Raw genomic sequence first — 24,254 nt, 5'->3', positions numbered from 1 at the left:
TCAAAATTTATAAATTAAAAGGAATGTTATTTACAATGCCAGTAGCTCAAACTCTAGCAAATGTGAGACCTATTGCATTGCCAATGCTTGTTGCTTTTAGCGTGTCCACTCCCACCTTGGTGCGTACGCCTCTCATCTTTTATACTTTTATAAATTTAAACCACCTTGCTATTATCATTATTCCTACTTACTGCAAGCTTGCTTACACTAAAATCTAAGAAATAGGCCAATACCTGAGTGGGGACAAATAGATTAAATAGAGAATTATTAAAGCAGATCCGAGGTAAAAATTCCCATCATGCATTGCTGGAGTGGTGTCAGGATTTCTTCTGGCATGTCCAATGCCACCATTTTACTTCTACTCGAGCCAGTCGTCATTCACAGAACTAACAAACCTATCCGAGTTTGTCCTTTAATTCCTGTCTCCAACACTGGAAATCACGTCTGAGCTTGACCGTGGCACTCAGCTTAGTTTTACCCTGCCAAAATGTAAGAAGGAAGCCACGGGTCCCATTTTCCAGCCAGTGACGTTTGCACTCTGTTTGAACACCTCTAGTTCACAATATTCGTATCATGCTTAAAAAGAGTGTGTTTTGTGAGGGACTGGTGTTCACTGTCGGATCAGAACTCCAGATGCCGAACAAGAATTGTCTTCTGCCTCTGGGGCGAACTTCTGAAAATCATGCATTTTTAGCGGTATAATATGGAATCTGCTTTATAACTTTAAATCTTTTATTTCAATGAGTATCCATAAAATGTGCCTCCAAAACCCAAGGAAGAGAGAAGCTGGGGAAGGGTGTTGGAGACCCCAGTGAAACGCGAGCAGAATAGACATTGCATAAAAGGAAGAAAGAACCTCAGAAAGAGCACCGAAATGTAGAAAGTCTGGATCGGATTTAAACTTTACAGCAAGACTCAGCAGACTAGATGGCATTCATTTAAAAAAATATATATTTTGTATTGGCATCTCTATTTTTCTTGTACAAAACTTAGAATGGACTTCAAGCAAGCATCATTAACCAGTACAGCATCATGACATGTCACAATAATCTGCGATAACATGAGTCATGAAAATCGGGCATTTGTAGGACTGTAATAGTCAGGAGTACTCTAACAATAGTGGTGCATACGACAAGGTTCAAATTTATATGTAAGTCAAGTCAATAGATTTATATAGCGCGCTACATACCCAGAGGGTCTCAAGGCGCTTGAGGAAGGGTGGGGAATTACTTGTCAAATATCCACGTTTTAAGATGCTTTCTGAATGCTAGGTGGTTCTGAGTAAGGCGGAGGTGAGTGGGAAGTGAGTTCCAGGTTTTAGCTGCCAGGTAGGAGAAGGATCTACCTCCCATGGTGGTTTTGTTGATGCGAGGTACAGTGGCAAGGGCCTGGTTGGAGGATCGTAGCTGGCGGGAGGGGGTGTAGAAGGACAGTCGTGTGTTGAGGCATTCGGGTCCGATTTCGTAGAGTGCTTTGTGTGCGTGGGTAAGGAGCCGGAAAGTAATCCTCTTATTGACGGGGAGCTAGTGGAGGTTTTTCAGGTGACCAGAGATGTGTTCTTTACGCGGGATGTCTAACATGAGCCTGGTTGAAGCGTTCTGGATGCGTTGGAGTTTTTTCTGGAGTTTTGCGGTGGTACCGGCGTAGAGGGTGTTTCCGTAGTCCAGTCGGCTCGTGACCAGAGCGTGGGTGACTGTTTTCCTAGTTTCGGTGGGGATCCAGCGAAATGTTTTTTTGAGCATGCGAAGAATGTTGAAGCAAGATGAAGAAACGGCGTTGACTTGTCTGTTCATCGAGAGTGAGGAATCCAGGATGACGCCCAGGTTCCGTGCGTGGTCCGTCGGGATGGGTGCTTTTCCAAGGGCCTCTGGCCACCAAGAGTCATCCCAGGCGGAGGGGGAGGTGCCTAGGATGAGGACTTCTGTTTTGTCTGAGTTCAGTTTCAGACGGCTGTGCTTCATCCATTCGGCTACTTCTTTCATTCCTTCATGCAGGTCTCTGGTGAGTGATAGGATCAGCTGGGTGTCGTCGGCGTAGGAGATGATGTTGAGGTTGTGTTGGCGTGCGATGACCGCGAGGGGGCTCATGTATACGTTGAAGAGGGTGGGGCTGAGTGAAGATCCTTGTGGTACGCCGCAGATGACTTCAGTGGCCTCTGACTTTAATGGTGGAAGGCGGACTCTCTGGGTTCTTCCGGTGAGGAACGGGGTGATCCATTCCAGTGCTTTTCCTTGGATTCGGATGTTTCTGAGGCGTTGTAAAAGGGTGCTATGACAGACCGTGTCGAAGGCTGCGGAGAGGTCGAGGAGGATGAGGGTGACTGTGTCTCCATTGTCCAGTAGAGTTCGAATGTCGTCTGTTGCTGCGATGAGGGCGGTTTCAGTGCTGTGCTTGGCTCGGAAGCCGGATTGTGAGGAGTTGAGGGATTTGTTGGTTTCGAGGAATGCGGCGAGCTGGTTGTTGACCGCTTTCTCGATGACTTTGGCCAGGAATGGAAGGAGTGAGATAGGGCGGTAATTTTTGAGTTCGTTGGGGTCAGCTGTGGGTTTCTTCAGGAGGGCGCTGAGTTCGGCATGGCAGTGATAGTCCAAGGGTAACAAAGAGAGAGCTGGGAAGGGCAAAGCGGTATGTCCTTTTCCCTTATTAAACAGTAATCAAGAACAACGTGGACAGACCAGCTGATGAATCCTCAAACCAGGACCACATAGTAATATACACTGGAATGCAAGACACCTAATTAGGTTTATAAGAAGAACGCTCACCCACCAACCTAGTTGGTGGCATGCTTCATCATTGGGTTCCCAGCTGGGCTGCAGAATGCAACCCATCTGTGCTTCGACGCATGAGTTACAGCGGAGCAGGTTTGGTTTTTTGGTGTGATATGTGCTCAAAGTGGTAATGTTAAAAATTTCACTGGGATCCCCACTGATCGTGTTTTATTCCGGAGGTCCTAGGACATAGTTAAAAACAGAGCGGGAATATAGTGAAGATGAAATATTGGTCTTTGGATCCAGGGAAGACCGGAGTAGGTGATGAAGGCGGGTGGACAGCCTTGATGAATGTGTGACTACAGGAGTCCGCCCCTTCCAGGATCCATTACAGCTACTTAATTCACATAGCTGGTATTTTAACCAGAAGCGTGTGCTGCTGAAAAAATTCACGTGGCTTCATTTTTTTTGCCACATCACCTTTCACATTGTATGGTCCTGAAGAAAGCCTTATTAATACTGACGAGACTGAAACATGTCGACCAGTGTTTAGGGGATAATGAAGACCAATTTGTCATGGTACTGAGTCGTCCGGGTATGAGGATTCATCAGCGGGTCCGTCCACGTTGTTCTTGATGGCAGTGATAGTCCATCACAAATTAGATGTGCCATATTTTACGACTGGCTTACAACTGCAGGGAACAGAACCAAAAAGAAAGAAATAAACCCTGCACTCACTCAAGGTGTCAGAGAAAATGTCATAAAGATTGCAGCATCACGGAATTTGCTACCAGGACCCCGTAGGCTATCCACATATAGTGGCAAAACAGTAGCTACTATCCAGACCATGTATGATAGCGCATGAGAAGTGGTGGTTTTGGGGGGGTTCCACAGGAATCTGCAAGGGAAATGGTCTGTATCTGATGCATCCCCACAGCGCTTTTCCAGAAGGGCATACCAGATATCAGAAATTAGATATTTCCAGGGACCCTTAACCTCTTCCCAATGCAGCGTCGTGCTCTCCACCTGCGCCCATGCCACCATGGATAAAGCCAATGCCGAAGCAACCGAGGGGAGCGCTTGTCTGGTTCACCGCTGTCCATTACAGGTGATCATTTGTTTTGCCAAAATAAGTGCTAGGTCCGCAAAGTGTGTCACTGCTTTCTGTTTCTTAGCGCGAGTACTGAGACCCAGTATACACACTTCCTAGGTATAGTCCAGGGTTCCCAATGCATCGTTTTGAGTGTGTAATGACCTCACTCCAGTATTCTGTCTGTGACTGGCAGCACTAACTCATTTGTAGAAGTTCCACATTAGGGGCAAGACAGCGGGGACAGTCAGCATCCATATGATTGAAATATTGGTTGATTTTGCTGGGAGTCAAATAAGCTCTGCGCAAAATAAAAAATTAAAAATGGGCATTCCGGGATACTAGAGTGGGATAAGCCAAGATAGCCTGCCAATCTCTCTCTTTGCAATTGCGCCCTAGGTCTGTGTCCCAATGCCTGTGCAGTAAGGGGTTAGCTGTCTGTGTGTGTGTGTCTGTATGTGTGTGCGTGTGTGTGTGTCTGTGTGTGTGTGTGTAAAGTGCTAGCCAACCATCAAGTTAGGTGGCTACCCATACCCAGTGCGGGCAGATATTGCATAGTGAGGTGTTGCGGGGACTCCTGATGCACATCTCCTCAGGACCTGTCCAGCACTCAAAGGTAGCATGCAAAAGGAATTGGCCTGGCGTAAGCTCAAAGTCGGTCACTGGGTCTTCTATTGATAGGAAGGTACTGTCCTAATACAGGTCACCTATATTGTGCTGTCCCACCATGTCCCAAGGTTCGAACTATCCAAGGGAAGTCAACATGATCCCCTACGGCATGCCAAGTAGCAGCAATGCTGGGGCGTAAGGCAGAGTTAAGCGAGTGATAAATATGGCTCTGCCCTGGTATCTGCACCCTAGCGAGGGGATAAAAAATGGTGAGAAACCATTAAAGGTCCCAGTGAGGAAGAAGTGTTGCCGTATCCTCCAGATTGCAGGCTGCAAACCAGTGCGCCACTCACTGTAGCTGCAAGGCTAAGTAGTATTGTTTGAAGTTAAGCACATAGAGCCCGCCAAAGTCCGCAGGCAGATAAAGTTTAAGGAGCGCCACTCTGCGGCGTGCATTATGTCATATAAGATCACCCAACAGACGTTCAAGATAACAGAAAAAGGGGAAGGTCGGCAAAATAATACACTAATCTCAACAGCACAACCATGTTTGTTTGGGCCACCCTACCAGCCCCCGAAAGCATCAGAGTTTGCCAGAAAGAGATCTATGTTCGTAAGGCACAGACAGTGCACACTAGGTTACTGTCCATAAGGTCCCCAAGTGTATGATAGATCCTTATGCCCAGATAACGAAATGTGGTTGGCTGCCAGGTGAGGTGGACCCCATTCACACAGTACATTGGGTCTGGAGTATTGATGCTGAAAGGGGAGAGGCAGGATGTATTCCAATTTACTCTAAGGCCTGAAACTGCTGCAAATTTGCTTAGCAAGTATTCAGTGGTGAGAGGTATGTCCTGGTTGTTCTTAAGATAGAGTAATAGATCATCTGCGTAAAGAGAGACAGAGTTTGTGCCATCTCCAAGGGGGATTCCCCCATTGATGGTCTTGAGCTCGCAGAATGTGTGCTAAGGGATCCAGCGCTGCAGCTTCTCAATAATTATCCCTTCTTCCTCACTGCAGCCCTTGTGAGTTGATCTTTCTTCGATGGAGCCTCACTGTATTAACCACGTGTGTAGCGAAACTTGAGGGGCCCCCTGCAAGGTCTTTGAAAGGCCCCTGCTCCGAATTTAAGCCATAGCTCACAGGCCAGAGTACTGTGCTGAAGGGGCGCCCTGCAGCTTGGGGGCTCTGGGGGCCTATGTTACGCCACTGTTATTAAAATTATACATATTCCACCTATGGCACACTGGTAGCGATTCTCGTTGTTGTATAAAGGCCTTCTGGCAAAGGCACTATGTCTCCAAAAATGTAATTGTTGAATAATTAAAATAGAAGATCTTTGATATCTCAACCTCAAGGGTTGAGGGACACCCCTAACACCATCAGTGAGGTCTTCCTCCCAGCATTTTGTAGATTGTCCAGTTTGGATTCCAGCTACATCTTCGAGGCAAAGGCATAGTCCTTGAACATCTTGGAAATCGCATCTTAAGCTACAAGTCCACGGGTATCACTGTGCTTCTCACTCATTGCATATGTTGCTCTTCAACCCTAGCAGGAATTCTTGCACAGCCTCATAATGGGTATCCCTCCATGCCAAGGAGGACTTAGGAATAAAGCATTTTCTCTTTTCCTTTGTGGGTTTGGAGTTTCTTTGGGTGGCACTGGGTGGATAGCTCAGAGGCCTTCAAACAGGCCTGCAAAGCTACTTCTGAGTCCAAAGCAATGTCAAAAGAGCTTACTAGTTCTTGGGGCACTGGTGGAAAGCCAGAGCAAACAAAAATGTGTGGCACCTTCAAAATCCAGGCAATCATTGCTGGAATCATTTTTCTTACCATTAAATATATTGGGGTTACCCTGTGTCCTACAGAACCTGAGTATACAGTTATGAGCTACAAACAGTTCTGTTGTTTAAAGGAATTGTAAATAATGTTATTCATTAAACATAAATACTGGAAGAGGCTATAAGTGAACCCATTTCCTAGGCATCTCCACAAAGGAGGGGTCCTGGTATGCTGGAGATGTTTATAGTGGGATGCATTATCCAGATCAGACCCGACATCTTCCTAAGTTTGCGTCTCTTCTATAAACAGAAAGTCTCAAGCCAGTTTAAATGGGTAAGATGTTCTCCAATCGATTGTGTTAGTTGGAGATCTTTGTGACATGGTGTATTGCCTCTACTTTCATATGCGTCTTTCGTCTTGCAATAAAACAATACAAACCTTTATCAATCTGTTAATATTATAGCTTTTTTGATAAAGTGTGTTCATTTTTTGTAAATGCTTTGTAAATGCAAAGGATTTTTAAACTGGAGGCGAAAAGTTAAGTTAATACCCTCCGTTTGATTGTGGGAGCAGTGCAAATACATCAGACATAATATAGTATGGATAATGAGTGGCCTCAATTAAATTTTGAAAAGCTACATTCCCATTAACATAGCGATTTTTGATATATAACAAAATCCAAAGTCTCCCCTACCTCCGGCCGGCGATGGAGAGACACATGAACTCCAATTGCAGTGATTTCAGTTGTTTTTTTATTTTTAACTGCTCTCTGTGCTCCCACAACCCGTCATATATATATATATATATATATATATATATATATATATATATATATATAATGTGTGTGTGTGTGAATTAAATAAAATATTTCATAATTGATATATTTGTTTCATGAATACTTGTTTCCTTATTTTTCTTGGTATTGTTTTGTGGTTCAAATCATCGAAAAAGCTTAGACATGGTCCCCGCCTTTCAATAATGTATTAGTCGGGGTCCTTAGATTAAAAAGATGATTTGGTGAGGGTCCGTTGGTTCCAGTAATGATTAAGAGGGGGTCCACAGAAGCCAAAAAGGTAAGAACCGCTGATGCAGAACACAACTGTATAGGCAGATACATAGAAGTCCCTGGAGGTAGTAGAAGGGAGGGCCTGGAAAGACACAAATCTAGGTGGAAAGAGAGAAGGCAGACTTATTACTCTAAGATTTTCCTCTTTCAACAGGCTTACAACAAAGGGATACAAATGCAGTTAAGTGTAAAACTGATTTCCAAAGGCTGTAAAGAATAAATAAAAATACTTCTTTCTAGTTAAGTCTAGTTCTGACATGCACTTATCCCTCACAGAACAAACTCCTATTCCCTAGTGTTTGTTTTGAGCTTGTGGGATAGTGGACCAGTGTTAATGCTGTTACTACTTTAACATACACCCACTCACTAAACCTACTTTAGCTTACTGGACCAGCGATATTCAGGATATGCACCTAGAATCGCCGAGGTGAATCATTAGACAGGTGTACTACTCATGATCCTTACATAATCCTAGTGCTTGGATGAAACCACCCCATGTGTCGGTAAGGTCTTTTGCAGACAGGGTTCTCTGCAGTAACTCTTGCACTCAGTGGGGAATCTACATTGTATTGCCTCTCATTTATGGCAACGCTTTTCATGTTTAGCCAGCAGCATCTCTTGTACAAACTGTGGTGCCTCAGCAACACAAAGCCACTTTACACATGGTAGCAAAGTGTGTATTTGGCCAAATGCACCTCTTGCATGATCTGGCGATATTTACTTCCACCATACCCATTTACGATCCAAGTAAGGCCGCCTAGAGCCTCTTGATGGTTCCTCATACATTTTTCTGACCTTACAGGCAAGGCCTCGCTACTAAAATTCTACTAGAAAATCAGCTTGAGCAGTTCCCTGGAAATACGCCATCCAGTACTCATCAACAAAGTAGTCCTTGCACGCTGAGATCTCAAAATCAAAAGCGTATGTTAACAGGTCATGGTTCTTTTAAAGTGGAAGTAGCAAGTTGGCCACCGCTTTGGGTGGTGGGTAAATCAAGGTGGCTGTTGTGAGCAAGTTTTAGGTAAACGTAGTCCTAGTCACCGCAATTGTTTACTGACTATTTGATTTGATCCTGCCAAATGGATAAAAAGATATTACAAACATGATCTCCCTTGTTAGTGCATCATGCCACAAAGTCTCTACTAAACTTATTGATGACAGCATACTGCCCTGGTCATCGGAGTAGAGAAGAGCTGCAGGCAGTAAAGAAGCTGGATTGTAAATGGTGGCTCATGCAGTCCTTATGTAGTTTGGGGTCATGGATGTGCATTGGCCCCACATAACTCAGGCCACTTGACCAGGGATACGCTACATGTTCCATACACACCAAACATGCAGTCACATAGCAATCAATCAATCAGGTGTTTGTTAAGTGCGACTACTCACCCGTAAGGGTCTCGAGGCGCTGGGGGGGGGTCGCAGATTCCAGTCCATCGAGGAGAGCTGGGCTGATCGTAGGGTCGTTCAGGTATGCTGGTCCGGTGTCCTGGAGGGCCTTGTGAGCGTGGGTTAGCATATTGAAGGTGACTCTAGCTTCGATGGAGAGCCAGTGGAGTGTGCGCAGGTGCTGGGAGGTATGGCAGTGTCTTGGCAGGTTGAGGACCAATCTTGCAGCTGCGTTTGGATGTTCTGTAGCTTGCGAGTGAGGGCTTGAGTGACTGTCTATCTGTGTTCAAGGGGGATCCATTTGAAGGTCTTACGTAGGAGGCGGAGAGTGTGGAAGCAGGAGGACGAGACAGAGTTGATCCGGCTGTCCATTTTGAGCTCTGAGTCCAGGATGATTTCCAGGTTGCGTGCGTTGCCTGTGGGGGTGGGCTGGCTTCCGAGGGCGGGGGGCCACCAGGTGTCGTTCCAGGCGTCCGGGTTTGGGCCCATAATGAGTACTTCCGTTTTGTTGGGGTTTAGTTGTAGGCATTTGTTTTTCATCCATTTGGCAACGGCTTCCATGCCTTCTCGAAAGTTGTTTCTGGCGGTGTTGGGTTCATTGGATAGGGAGAGGATGAGTTGGGTGTCGTCTGCAAATGACACTATGTTGAGTCCGTAGGTTCTGATGATGGGGGTGAGCGGAGCCATGTAGATGTTGAAGAGCTGAGGGAGGAACCCTTGGGGACTACCCAGGTGGTAGGTGTAGGGTCCGAGAGGAAAGGGGGGAGCCTGACCCGCTGCGTTCTGCCCGAGATGAAGGAGCGGATCCAGTCGAGGGCCTTGTCTTGGATTCCTGCGTCGTGGAGTCTGAGTATTAGGGTGCGGTGAGAGACTGTGTCGAACACCGCTGAGAGGTCGAGGAGGATGAGGGCTGCTGTTTCTCCTTTGTCCAGTAAGGTGTGGATGTCACCTGTTGTGGCGAGGAGATCCGTTTCCGTACTGTGGTTTTTTCTGAAGCCGGATTGGGAGGAGTCGAGGATGTTATGCCTTTGATGAATGTGGCGAATTGGCTGTTGATGGCTTTCTCAATGACTTTCGCTGGGAACGGGAACAGGGAGATGGGTCTGTAGTTTTTTAGGTCATTGGGGTCCGCCGAGGGTTTCTTCAGGAGGTGGTTGATCTCAGCGTGTTTCCAGTCGTCAGAGAACGAGGCGGTTGCCAGGGAGTAGTTGATGGTATGGCAGAGCATGAATGCGATGGTGTCGGCAGCTCTGTTGAAAATGGGGTGGGGGCAGGGGTCCGCGGGGGCCCCGGAGCGGATTGACTTAATCGTCTTCAGTGTATCTTCGGTAGTGAGGGCTGTCCAGTTGTCGATCGCTGGCTTCAGGGTGTCGGGGGTGGTTGGTGAGGGTTCAGTGTGTTGGTTGTCTTCGTCAAAGTTGTCGTAGATGCGCTTAGCACGTGCTCATGAAGCAGCAAGGGGTCCCAGACTTACCAAGAGTCTTGCTAGAAACCTTTGTTGTAGTAGAGGTAAGAAGACCCACACTCTTGCTGATCAATTAGCTGTTGCCAATTGCCAGCCTCCACAAACTATATTATGAGGTTGGTAGTCTCCCTACTCTGTAAGGAAAGGCACACTTTAGGACTATTGCCTATCCATCAGAATATAGCACTGTGCTGAGGGAACAATCAGCAGTCCCTAACAAGGTATTCTAAACCCCCTGAGAAGCCTTGCAGCAAAACATTGACCTCTTGCCTGTTTTAAAAGCTGTGATTGCATTTGCTCGATCTTCTGTTCATGTTCACCAAATTGCTTGGCATATAGTGTGCCCCAGTGAGGCTCCCTTTCTTTGTCCTCTGCTTCTTGATTGTCCCTTGATTTGGTTGTGAAATGTATGTTTTATAATGTTCTAGTTGTTCGTATATATGATTCACTGTGTGCCTTATAGACATTTTCATCCTCTGAATCCACTCTATGACTAAAACTAGGACGGTTTCTGGAGAGAGCTGCAGTGATTAGCAGGACAGTTCTCTGCAACCACGTCTGGCATCAGCCTCGGAGTGGATAAGCACAACACAATGCTTTGTGAAGTCAGTTTACAACAGAAGAAAGTGTCATTTACACACACTTCATTTTGGAGATGTATCGCACGCGGCAAAAATAACATGTTTAAAAGCAATACAAACATGCATTGGTTCACACAAATATTAAACATAATTGCTTCGGAGGCATATGTAAATGACCATATTGAAATTTCAATTAATTATAACCCCTTCTTTAAATTACCTGTACCTTCAATATGATATTATAAACAACTGTTGAGCAAAAATTACAATTCAACTGAAAATGTCATGTTTTTCATCCAGCGAAACGAATACGTGCAAGTATATTAACCAGTTTCTGCATATGCATCAATTCAGTAATGTTGCACTCTTCGTTAACGCAGGAGTGCATATTAAATAAACACATATGGAGTCAACAGACAGTGTTTGGGACTGAAAATACAGGATGCTTTATTCAGGAGTAATGTAGGAGGTGAAATGATGCAGATCTGAGTGAATTTGTTGGCTTGTGCAAGATGAAATTGAGATTAAAAATAGTTGTAACTTTATTCCATGCTGTTCTTTCGGTAACACACAGTCAATGAAGCCTCTAAACATATTTTTATTGATTTTGTGCAATAAACATACATACATTGCAGACTTACGTATCAATAGTAATTAAGCACATTTTATGACACTTGATTTGGCATCAATTACACAACAGCTCAATATATCAAGCCTATAAATGTACAGAGAGGACATAAGTAACCGTACAACATCGCGTAGATATAGATAACATAAGAGCATGTTGTCAGAGCATTGTGCGTCTCTCACATACAAGTGTCTCTATGTCAATCACAGTCCACTTATGCCGTTCAAATTTGCAATCATATCATCTTAGCTCGTGATTAATAATAACAACAAACCTCCCACCCTTCTCACCGCCTTGCAGCTCTGTCCTCTTCCTGGCTAGTAACATATTCACATGTTCGATCTTCCCTCTGTGTGTTCATTACTATTATATTGCATTCCCCTCCCTTCACACAGTCGGGGGTGAGACAGCAGTCCTGACTTAATCTCTTGCAGGTGTCCCTAGGTTCTGGGGAGCTCAGGTAAGAGGCATCCCTGCGTACTCAGTATGATAGTATATCTAGTGCAGTATATTCTTCCATCATCATATTCCAGGCCTTAGATATCAGTGTTTTACGTAATCCCCTGTATTCCTCTCTTTGTAATTCGGCTCCTTCCGCCCTCCCCATCTAATCATCTCTGTATGCCACTCCTGTAGTGATGGCGTTCTAGGGGCTTTCCACTCTGTTGTAATGTTCCTTTTTGCCAATAGTAATGCGAGATTAGCAAATCTATAAGATGGGTTACCTTTCGTCCCACGGGGTCCCAAACCCAGTATGCAGTATTCCATTGTCGTTGCGCACTGGAGCGGCGGTCGTCAGTATCCGACACTCAGATGTCCAGTAGTGTCTCAATCTCGGACAGTCCCATATCATATGTAACAAACCTGTGTTGGATGCATGACAACGGGGACAAGTGTCCTCTACACTAGGAAACATAATGTTAAGCCTGCTTGGGGTTAGATATGCTCTGTGGAATAGCATCAATTGGATACATTTTAACTTGGGGTTGCGGGATACCTTCCTGGGGTAGCCCACTATAGTGTCCCATTCTTAGTCTGCGAAAGCAGAACCCGCGTCTCTTTCCCATTTGTCCCGTAGTGGCTGTAACGAGGTCTCCGCATTAGTGCGGATCCCTTGTGATAACCATTTTGTCAAATGTGCCCTGTGTCTCAGTAAATATTGCATGGTGATAAGTACATTTGTAACGGGCTCATTATCCCCCTGTGTCCATGTATCTCTAATGGTTCTCGATATGCTGGCATGTAGAAGGAACAATGTGTCCGGGGTGCCATGTGCACGTACAAAAGCCTCATGCGATATTAGTACTCCGTCTGAGAAGAACGCCCCCACGGTAGCTATCCCTGCATCAGACCACACCCTCAGAGTACGGCTAGATACCGCCCCTGTTTGCAAAGGAATCCCCAGTAGCGGAATGGTGGGAGCGTATGGTGGTATACGCTTTGTGTAGCACAGTGCATGTCTCCAGTATAGCAGCTCTATCCGTAGTAGGTGTGGTGCTGTTGATGGATCCTGACTTTTGGTAGTAGGAGTCTGTGGATATCACCATGCTCCCACTCCCAGTGTGACACCCCCACCTCCTGCAAGTTACTACCCGCCAGCCAGTACGCCAGCCACTACAGCTGGCTAGTGTAGCAGTACGCCTTCAAATCAGGCACTCCCAATCCGCCCTTTCCTGTGTTCAGTTGTAGTTTTGCTAGGCTAATTCGTCTGCACTCTGTCCCCCAGATCAATTCTGTCATTAGAGAATTCAGCATTTAAAAAATTTCTCCCGGTATCAAGACCAGCAGGTTGGTGAAGTAATAAAGCAGCTTCAGCAAGATCACCATTTTAGTTACGGCAACTCTTCCAGCCACCGACATGGGTGGCGCGGTCCAAAACTTCACCTGCATCCTGAGGGCAGTAACCGCTCGGGACAAGATTCCATCCAGCAAATTTTCTGTAGTATGATGAATCTGTATCCCCAAGTATCGAAAGGTGTCTGGTACTATAATAAATTACTGGCAAACAAAACGCAATCGTCCGGTACTTGCAGGGCCGTTAAAGAAATAAGCATAAGATTTATCAGCATTGAGCGTGAGACCAGACAACTTCTGAAATGAGTTGCAAAGTGTGGGTAGGGGCTCGAGATCCATATCCATGTCCTTGATGTACAAAATAATGTCGTCAGCGTATGCAGAGACAATGTGTGTCACTGGGCCTCTCACTATTCCCTTACACCCGGATAAGGAGCGAAGCCTATGCAAAAGGGGCTCCAGCGGTAATATAAAGAGCAGAGGCGACAGTGGGCACCCCTGTCTGGTACCTTTGGCTACTGTGTATTGTGGAGATATGTGCTGTCCTGTACGTGCCCGAGCTGTGGGATGAGTATATAATTGCCGCGCCCAGGCAATATATTCGTCTGGTATGTCAAACCTGGTGAGGGTATAAAACATGTAGTCCCAATGTAACGAGTCAAATGCCTGTTTTAGGTCAAGTGATATGCACCCTTCTGTTGTTCTTGATTCAGGTGTACCCGCCATAATCTGGTGCAGCCGTCTGATATTAAGCGCTGTACTTCTTCCTGGCATGAATCCCAATGAACAAAATGTTATAGCTTTGGAATTACCTGACATAGTCTATTGGCTGATATTTTACTCAGTATCTTGTAATCCGAGTTGAGTAGGGATAAGGGTCTGTACCCAGACATGTCATATTTGTTTCTCCCAGGTTTCAACAATGAGACCACAGTTTGTAGCGTAGTGAGGGGGAGTACTCCCGCTTTTAGTGACTCCTGATATAAACATTGCAAATGTGGTACTAACAAATCAGCATATTGTGCATAAAATTCAGCGGGCAGACCGTCGTTGCCAGTGGTTTAACCGCGTGGTAAAGCTTTGATCGCTTGTCTAATTTCTGGTCCGGTCACCGGTCTATCTAAATCGTTGCGCTGTTGTTGAGTGAGCTGTGGCAGTTGTAGCTCTTCAAAGAAGGGCATAAAGTCAGTATAATTTTGACCCATCGGTTGTCTGTATGAAGGTTCATAATATACCTTAAACGCTGTGGTAATTCCCAATTGTGTGGTGGTGATAACGCCCTCATTGTAACGAATCTCCAATATAGGGGATGGTGTGGGAGCATTTTTAACCAGTTTAGCCAGTAGGGGATTGCCTTGTCTGCCTGTGCGTGTTGTTTCTGCGTGTAGAGTTTAAAATCTATTACTCGCAGTTCCTCCAAGAGTTCCGCATATTGTATGTTGGCTTCCCGCAGCTGTGTTAGTTGTTCATTTGTCCCCGCCGCCTCCCCTTCCAGTGCGTGCAGTTTGCCCTCCACTTCCATTAGCCGGTCTACAAGTGTGTGTCTGACTCCCGACTTCGTACCTATTGCTACTCCTTGTATAATTGCCTTGAAGGCGTCCCATTCTAGTTGGCGCGTACTAGCTGTCCCTGTGTTCTCTGAAAAATAATTAACAATCGCCTCTGATAATTTAGTAGTTGGGGTTGCAGTCTCTAGGTCGGTATCGGTGTCTGGATCCTACCCCACTGTAGGGACAACTTCACTGGGTTATGATCTGACAGTGTCTTGCCCAAGTGCAATATGCTGTCAATAGAGGTCAGCAGCGTCTCTGAGCAGAAAAGCCTGTCTATCCTAGTATGTAGCTGATGCGGTGGCAAATAGAAGGAATATTCTCTATATATTCTCTATTGTCCGGGTTTTTCACCCGCCAGGTGTCATGTAGCCCCCAACCCCTGGCCCATCCTTTAAGTGCATCCGCCTGTTTCCGACTCTCGGTCGCGTGCAGTGGGGGGTGCGACCTGTTTAGATCTATATCTAACACTGCATTGAAGTCACCCCCTAACACCCATGGGTAGTCAGACCACTCTGTCAGTGTCACTCCAAGCGTCTCTAGGTATCTATCTTGTTCCGTGTTCGGGGCCTACAGACTCCCTATGATGATGTGTACCCCATCCAACAGGCCGTGGAGCAGGACGTATCTTCCGTGCAGGTCTATTCTCTGCTCCAGTAACTTAAAAGGGACAGTGCTATGCATCCAAACTACCACCCCCGAGCAAATGCTGAATAAGTTGTGGAGAACAATTGTCCTCTCCATTTTTTCCGCAATTTAGTCACTTCATCGTGGTACAGATGTATTTCCTGAAGTAATGCCACATCTATCCGTCTTCTGTTTAGTTGTGCCAAAATACGATGCCTCTTATGTACCGACCCCATGCCGCTCACATTCCAGGTGCAATATTTGTATTTGCTATGTATTGTTATTTTGAAATCGGAGGTGTGGTGGTCCTATTACATGTGACTTCCTAAGCCTTTATGGTGTCAGTGGTGTAAGGGCTGAGCAAACATCCCCAACAAACTTCCCAACATTAGGTTCCTCCAAATAACAATAGAGGACCATACATGAAACAGAAGTCCAACATGGACTCCTAGTAAGAAAGGCAGTCGCTGTGGGGGAGAAAGTGACAACTGCCCAGCTACAAACAGGCATTGCACTGCGTAACAAAAAAATGAACTCTGTGTACTACCCCATTCAGTCCCAAACATCTAAACCCCCCTGCACCAGTTTACAATAACGAAACAGTATGTAGAGTGTCATATACGTTACCACTCCCGTCCATCCCTGCGACACAGTTCTAGTAGTCTCTGGCTATTTGTGCAGTATTTGAAGGAAACAGTATTAGGCTCGACTCCGATTCAGAATGCACTGTCGCTGCATCCGACAATTGCAACCAAGAAGCTTTAGTCTGGGCATCATGCGCGGCCAGTGCCGCCACCGTTAGAAGAGCGTCATTTTGACTGTTCGGGATTTGCTCTGGAGTTGGGCCATTGTCCGTTGCTTCCGCGCCTCTACTGTCATCTGCCACATGGTTCCCTGGATGTCGCGGTGTGAGCATCCAGCTTGGATGACCCGATGGCAGCGATGTTTGTGAGGTCGACGGTGTAAATGTTATTTCCAACCAGTCCGCCGCTTCCTCTGCGCTATCAAAGAAGATGGATTTTTGCCCATAGATGACCTTCAGCCGTGTCGGGAAGAGCAGTGCCTATTTCAAATTCCGTGCTTTCAGCTTTTTCTTTATGTCCTGGTAAGTGGCTCTGGCTTTTTGCAACGCCAAGGTGAAATCCGTGTAGAGAGAAATTGTTTTGTTCTCTAAGCGTATAGGGGCATTCTCCCTTGCCGCTCTCAGCATCGTGTTAACGATCTTTATAGTTCAGTATACGTGCTATCAATGGTCGTGGCTGCGCACCTGGTTGAGGCGGTCTTGGCGGTACCCGGTGCGCACTCTCCACACTATAAAGGGTCGACAGCCCCTCTTTCGCCACGTGGTCTCGCAGCCAGTTTTCCACAAATTGGGTGGGGTTCGGCCCCTCGCTTCGCTCAGGGATACCAATAATTCTGACCTTATAACGTCTGGACCGCCATTCTGCTTCGTCCACCCTGTCGTGCAAGCCCCTCAACTGAGGTTGAAACTGTTCAAGTTGGGAGGTATGCATGGTCTGCTGCTGTATCAAGTCGTCTAGGGATAGTTTATTCGACTTCACTCTGTCTGTTAGTTTCTTATGGTCCGCTTGAAGCAAATTTAGACTAGTGGATAGTGCCCCCATTTGCGTTTCTATCGCGGTGCGCGAGTCTTGTATTTCCTTCAGTATTAAGTCTAGCTTGGCAGCGTGTTGAATAGTTCCCGTGGGGGGCACCACCTCATTGTCCGAGCTGTTGGAGGGGTCACTGTTAGGGCGAAGTGGGCATCGTCGCTGTTTGCTGCGTCGGGCTGTTTCTCTATTGCGCCCCATATTGCCACGTCGAACGTGTGTGAACCGGAGCTCCAGCGTAACCCCTGTACAGTCCGCACACTATACGTAGTTCCGTCGCTTTCATCTGTCCCAAACGATCCAGACTGCAGACCCAGACAGTAGGTGACAGTATATGTTGCCTCGTAACCGCACACCCCACAGCGCTCCCGATACAGCACCTTGGTCCAGCTGTAGCTGATTCCGTTTAGATTGTCGCTGTATTGGGACCTCGCTATACTTCAGCAGAACTCCCCACCTTCAGAACATTGCCGCACCTCACCATTCCAGTACTTGTACTTCTCAAGTCACTGCCGGCCGGTATTGGGGGCACGCCGCTGTTCACACATCCAGTGTGCAAGTGCCTTCACCTCCAGGGCCAACAGCAGCAGCGTCACAAACCTTGCATGCAAGCAAGTGTAGGTAACTGTTTTCACTTCCTAGCTGTTGGTCCTTCTCCAGCTCAGAACAGGGTGTCCAGTGGTCGTGTAGCAGCTTCTACTTAGCTTATCTCCTTCCCTAGCACTCAGGCGGCCACCAGTCAGTTACTACCACACAGCAGGACGGGCGCTTCTAATGTGCTGCTATTCTCCCCAGCTCACCAAGGTCGTGTGCCTCACAGTCCCTATGTCCGCTCCTATTAATTGCCATGGGGGTCTCCAGCAGTTGTGCTAGGGTCTCTACTCCTGGAGTCGTGCCAAGCGCCAGGACCGACCCGGTGTTGCAGCCGACCTGTGCACTCAGCGGGACGAGACAGCATCGTCAGAGCCTCCGTCCGCCATTTTGGGTCCGCCACACCCACTGCGCCGATCTCTGTCCGGAGGCCAACCACACTTGCTCTGTATGATCCGCTGCCTCTACCCATCAGACTCCGCATCTCCCCTGCACGGGCATGGATCTCTGGGGGTCCACAGCGTGTCCCGGCGTCCTCGATCTCTCTCAGGTCGCAGTGCCTCCGGTCGCGGCTCTGCCTTCCATCCCTCCACTCCTGTCTCGGCTTCCAGGTCGCCGCTGCAAGGCACCGCTTCCACAGTCCACAGAGGTCACAAGTTTCATCCAGGGGTGCCCCGAGTAGTCGCTCTCAGCAAGTACGTTTTTTTGTCAAGGGTCCAGCTATTGCCAGGATATATTGTCAAGTGTCGGGGGTTTGGGACAGAGCTCTTCTAGCTCACGTCCTCCACGTTCAGCTGTTGGCCACGCCCCCATCAATGAAGCCTCTTTAACACTGGTTGTAATTCCTCCTGAACTTTGAAGATGAAAATAGGTCTCAGTTTTATTTTGGACTGGCCACAGCTTCTTTGCTGCTGTCATGGAGGAAGGCTGCATGGGATGGTTCTCTGTAGAGAATCCTATGGAAACAAAGTCAGTGCAAATCTCAGCCTGATGGGACTTACAGTTGTGATGTTTCAAGAAAGGGGTGTTGATGGTATCACGGATTGCCATTCATTTTATTGGTAATCAGAACATGAAGACCTGTTGTACGTAGGTGGAGGTTTTATTGATATTGAATGGACAGTGGAATTTGATATTCAAATCGTATGGCGAGAATACAGGCATGAACCCTATCTCTACTATTTTAAAGCCTATGCCTTTTTGTTTCATCCTGGACTGTTTGCTGCTCAGTCAAATCTGGACATGGTCATTAAGACAGTACTGCCTAGGGCGTGAACCTCCCTGCCCCCGCTTTAAGCATACAGCCGACCAGGTGTCATCAGCAGACCTTCTACAAAGGCGTCCGCAATGTTGGCTTACCTGACGTAGCGGTCCCATGTTGTAGAGATTGCAGAGGCGGTGTAAGATGGTCTTCTCAGTTGAACCCTTGTACTGAGGCCTACAAGGGATAAACATTCTCTCACTGGGGTATGTATGTCAGTCACTAAGGACATTAGCCAGACCCTTGCATCTCTGCCCTGACCTGGCGTAGAGCATCCTGTCATTCTGAGATGGACGGCAGCTGGCATGTCCACTAGTATTTATCCCTGCTGGCTGTCTTACACCGTATATTTCATCCATTTTAAGATCATTTCCATTGCCTGCCCAACAACAAGCACGTGCCACCACTGCATGTAGGTGGAAACTTGATTCCTCAAAAAGTCTACATTTGTATTTTCCTGGCCATTGTTTCGGTCGAACGTTGAAATCTCCTCTGATCACATTTTTTCTTCTGTCGATCCATCAGTCTGTAAGACAAGGTCATAATATGGGGAATCCTTTTTTCTGGGGAGAGTTGCTGAGGGTAGGACAGGCTATTCAGATCAGGAGTCATCCTTCTTGGGAGATGCCGTATAAGTACTTCTGTGCACTGTTATTATCGTCCCTGATGGGTTGCCATTCATGGTGGACCTCGCCGCTCTGTGCACGTCTCAGGGTTGTTGATGCTGGTCTGTCCAGCGTTTTCTCAGTTCCTGCAGCTGGCTTTCATACCCTATAATGTATTCACCTGTACCAATGTTTTTCTATAGTTGCTCATTCTGATTCAGCTCTGATAGCTCTTGCGTAATCTGGGTCCTCTTTCACCAAAAGATTAGAAAATAAGTAATAGAGGTTGAGTGACACAGGCGCCGCTGCTCTGGTAGGCCATGGGCAAGCGTGGTAAACCGCCGCTCCATCCTCTGATTGCGGTTAGCTATTTGCATAGTGTGAATACTATCACAACAGGCATTAATGATTTATTCACTTTTTTTATAATGCTGTTTTTCAGAGTATTGAGTAAAAATCTGTCTGTAACTGCACAAAGCTTCTTAGTTTGCTGAGTTCGTTAGTCTCGCTGTTCTTACTTTCAGGCAATAAAAAAAGAGGAGGATCTTATTTTAATTACTTTCATCACTTTCTTCAGAGAAACCAAATCTACAAAGAAGCTGTCAACTTGGTCAAAGTCAAGAAAAGCCGTCTTCCCAAAAGCATCTATCAATGTCAGAGCTGATGCAGTGGAAACACCTCTGTGGAGCGCATCAACATTTCACAGATCCGTACCTTGATGCAAGCAAAGAGCACATCTCTTTCATTTTCCAGAACACAACCAACCGTACAGCAGCGGCCGGCGTAAAAGACTGACTCTCCTGTTACAGTGCCCCGTGTATGCTAATTATTTTCTGCAACAATAGCACAATTTCTATAAAATGTACAGTTACATTTTTCTGTTAAAATCAAATATATTTGTTTTTGCATAATTGTTTTATAATAAAAGTTAACTTCACAACTATTGATAGGAAAATATTGCATCTGTGTGTGTTATGTGAATTTGTGTTTAAAGACAATAGGAGCTGTTAGTGGCAAGGGTAGGGCCTGCCGGACCATGCCCCGTGACCCATCGTGCCCCGTCATCAAGGCTGGTGAGAATTAGAATGCAAATATTCTACTATTTGATCTTCCTGTGGTCCAAATATGAGTCCCAATACGCAAAAAAGTAGAACACATGAAAAAATGGTTACAGCGATCTGCCCGCCATTTTTTTCAATTGCATTTTGCAAACCTTTGTAATGTGACCGTCTAGACTAGCAAACGGCCAGCTTTAGCGCTGGTGGTGCCCGGTGCGACTATCATTTATGGTGCCCCCACACCTCATGACCACCTCCTCTGATTCTCTCAGTGCCACTGGACAAAGGTGCTCCCATCTCTCCAATCATAAGTTATTGCTAAACACAGCCCCCCCCTGAGGTCAGCACTAAGCATGGGCGGAAAATCCGTTCCGCTTGCGAATTTCCCGCAAAATCCGCAAATTCGCACGCAGCGGATTTGTTTTTCTTGGTGATACAATTTTGCGGCGTGCGGCGTTCACTTACCGTCATTCAGCGTTTGCCGAGTTGTTTTTCTCGATATTTTTGCGAGTGCTGCGCCATTTTGGATCTTGCTGCGGGATCCCGCGGGCGACGCATCACGAGAGTTCGCAATTGCGAACATGTAGGTGCGGCGGGCAGCAACAATCTCGCGCTCGCGAAATTACAAAATTTGCAATTCTGCACAAGAAATCCACTAGCAAGCAGCATAGACCTTCTGAAAATGATGATTTTTATCAGAATAACTCCTCAGGTTGGCATTTGCCTGCACTTTTTGGGATTTGAGGCCTTTTGGCTCTCTTTGGATCACTTTTTGGATTAGAAATCAACTTTCATAAGTAAGTTTGTTTGGGGCATTACAGTTGCTGTTCTGCAGAAATCACTCAGCAGGTGCAAAAGTTCACTCCTCATTAGTAAACATTCCCTGTAGTACTTCCTGAGGGCCCCCTCCAGAGTTCAGTTGCCTATGTTTGTTTGGGGCATTACAGTTCCTGCTCTGCAGAAAAACGAATTTTCAAAAATGAAAGCACTCAGCAGGTGCAAAAGTTCAAACTCATTATTAGTAATAGTAACCATTCCCTGTAGTGCTTCCTGACTGGGGCCCCTCCAGAGTTCAGTTGTTAGTTGCAACAATTGTATGACCCTGCTCTGACCCTCACAGCAGGCTCATAGAATAGCTACAAGTAGGCCACAAAGGTCCTGGAAAAAACAAGTTGCACTGCAGCAGAAAGCAAATTACAGATAAGGAAGCAGGTGCCAGACTGGAATTTTAAAACAGTGACACATTAATAAACCAACCCGAAATTAATTCATGTCAGTTGAAGCAGGGCAGGTGTGCTTGCTTTCCCCCCCCATAATCTACAGTGATGATGAACCAGAGGGTGGCATTGATGTACCAGAGGGTGGCATGGGTGAAACAGAGGGTGGCAGTGGTTAAACAGAGGGTGCTGGGAACCTGTGATGATGAACCAGACGTAGAAACAACATAGTCGCGACCGTTGTGAGCCGACAAGTAAGTTCACAATTGCGAACTGGAACCAAACCCTCGCGAACTGGCAGAAACCCTTGCAAACACACAAAAAGAATTTGCGGATTTTGCGGATTGCGAGTTCGCAAATTCGCGAACGCCAGATTTGCAAAATTCGCCCATGCTTAGTCAGCACCTCCTTCACAGGTCAGCGCCCAGTTTGGCTGCACCAGTCGCACTGCCCTAAAGCCGGCCCTGCTAGCAAAGCACAGTAGTTGAGAGCTGAGACTGGTCAGAGTCCAAGCCCTGCACCCAATCTTCCCCTGTGCATGGCTGAACGCTGTACCCAGTGGCGCGGTTTACCACCTATTGAGTTTGGGGCCAGCTAGAGGCTACTCCCTGCAGCCAGCAATCCACAGCGCACAGCCAAAGGCAATGGTTGCATCACAGGTTGCCAGAGGGGATTGGGTGTATGCTCAACCATCGAAATTCAATGAAAGATCAACGTTTAAAGTGATGTTTTAGTTAGGTATGGTAATACCACCTTACCTTACATTAAAAAAAACAGAAGTCACTGAAAAAGTGGCATAATAGTTAGATGTTGGAATTAGATAAGAACTAACCTTTAAAAGCAGAAAAAAACCCTCAAATTCTCCAGTCATAGTTTAATTAAATGACTATAACTTGTCTACTGTCACGCACTGTCGTGACATGTTAAATTAAGTCATTGATGACATTCCAAATGACAATTCCAAGCTATAGTTAGTTGACTAAACTATAACTGCGGAATTTCAGTATTTAGTTTGGTTTTGGACACCACTCTATAGTTTGGAACAAATACACTACACACATTCCTGAGATGAGCAGAATGGTGTACAACCTTAGAACCATGCTTACAACCACTCTGTGAGCTAAACCATTTCTAAGTGGGTCACCCCTACATTCTGCATTATTTAACAATCTTAAGTGAACTTCTAGAAATTAACTACAACACCTTATACATGTACACTTTACATAGAATGTGTCTATAGCACTGTATAGCAATTATACAACATGGGTACCTGCCAAGGCATCCACTGGTGGATAAACAGTTGTGAAGAGAAGGCTTTACTTGCAGATGTTTTGCAATAGATTTTGTCTTTAAGTAAAAACCCACTTAAAGCATGCCTCTACAATGCACACCAATTAAGCCCAGCCGTTACCATGCTTAACACGGAGAACTTGCCTCTAAAACTCTACTAGTAGGTATAGCGTGCACCCATATAACTTTCACCATGCACAGCCACACTTAGCTCCAGCTTATGATATTTCCATACTATGCACTAGACTGTTTACTACCAACTTAAAAAAAATTATGTAAGGGTTTATTGTGTAATGTGAATAGCAGTATCATATATGATACCATCAGTGTTGTCATCAATGATGTAATTCGAGATGTCATTATTGATATTATCAGTGCCGTCATGTAACATGTCATGAACAGCGTTATATATGAGGTGATAAGCAGTGCATGACGGGACACATATTCTAATTTATTCTCGAAACTGTAACTGTTGAATTTCGTGCTTTTTCTGTGTTTAAAAGTCTCATTGTAACTCCTGACTATGTAAAAGTTTAACCTTTGTTTTTTTAGAGACATATGCACTTAGTAACGCTCTCTACGCCATGGTCCCAGCAGTTTTAGCAATGGTCTCTTCTGTGCCCGGCCCTAACATTATTTCTAGAGACTGCCTCTGAAGTGATGAGCGATTTTAAATAAGGACCTTTGCTTTAGATACTTGATGTTGGAACCTAGGGGAGGAGAGCTATATCAGTTTAATGTACCAGTTAGACAGCACAGCAAAAGTATAGTCATATTTTTTACAATACTGCATTATGCATGACTGGCCAGTGAACAACCTTTTCTGGTGTTAAACACTTGGTTAACTATTGTCAACTCTAATTGTTCTGAGCTATTGTAGGCAAATACATTCTTTGTTTGGCTGTATGTTGCATGGAAGAATGATTGCTGTATGTTTAGGCGCAGAGTACAGGAACCACCAAATCCTTGCTGCTACATGCTTTGAGTAACAAAGAAACATACATGCAAAAAGCATTTCCTAATGGATACCTCTAATAGCAGATTCCTCATCTAGTGAATATTCGCCCAGGCATCGGACTGAATCCAGAAACTCAAAAGAATTACTTATGCATGCTTTTAGGTGGCATCATGCAGCTCTGCATCATCATGGTTCTGCTCAGTAAGTGACAACTGGGGCCACATATAAGTGCCATCCAGGTGCGCTTTCATCTGTTTCTTAGTCTCTGTGGGTTCAGTTGCACATCCGGAGCTCTACTCCTTTTGTCGTTGACAACATTTTTCACAAAAATGTCTTTTACCAGTGTGCAGTGGAAATATAGCAGTTCCCAAAATGACAG

At 45.9% G+C, this 24,254-nt stretch overlaps 1 protein-coding gene across 3 annotated transcripts in view; it reads left to right on the top strand.

Moving 5' to 3' along the window:
• Positions 1-20,292, top strand: part of RAD54B (RAD54 homolog B) — a 694,602-nt gene extending 674,310 nt beyond the window's left edge. For all 3 annotated transcript variants that reach the window (XM_086966002.1, XM_086966003.1, XM_086966001.1), the window contains one exon: positions 19,930-20,292. In XM_086966002.1, the coding sequence (XP_086822128.1) occupies positions 19,930-20,147 (218 nt within the window). In that variant the 3' untranslated portion in view covers positions 20,148-20,292. The remainder of the gene's footprint in view (positions 1-19,929) is intronic.
• Positions 20,293-24,254: the final 3,962 nt, after the last annotated feature.

This window comes from Lissotriton vulgaris, chromosome 4_1 (genome assembly GCF_964263255.1).
Source record: "Lissotriton vulgaris chromosome 4_1, aLisVul1.2, whole genome shotgun sequence".
NCBI lineage: Eukaryota > Metazoa > Chordata > Amphibia > Caudata > Salamandridae > Lissotriton > Lissotriton vulgaris.
This window is presented reverse-complemented; position numbering and strand designations above follow the sequence as displayed.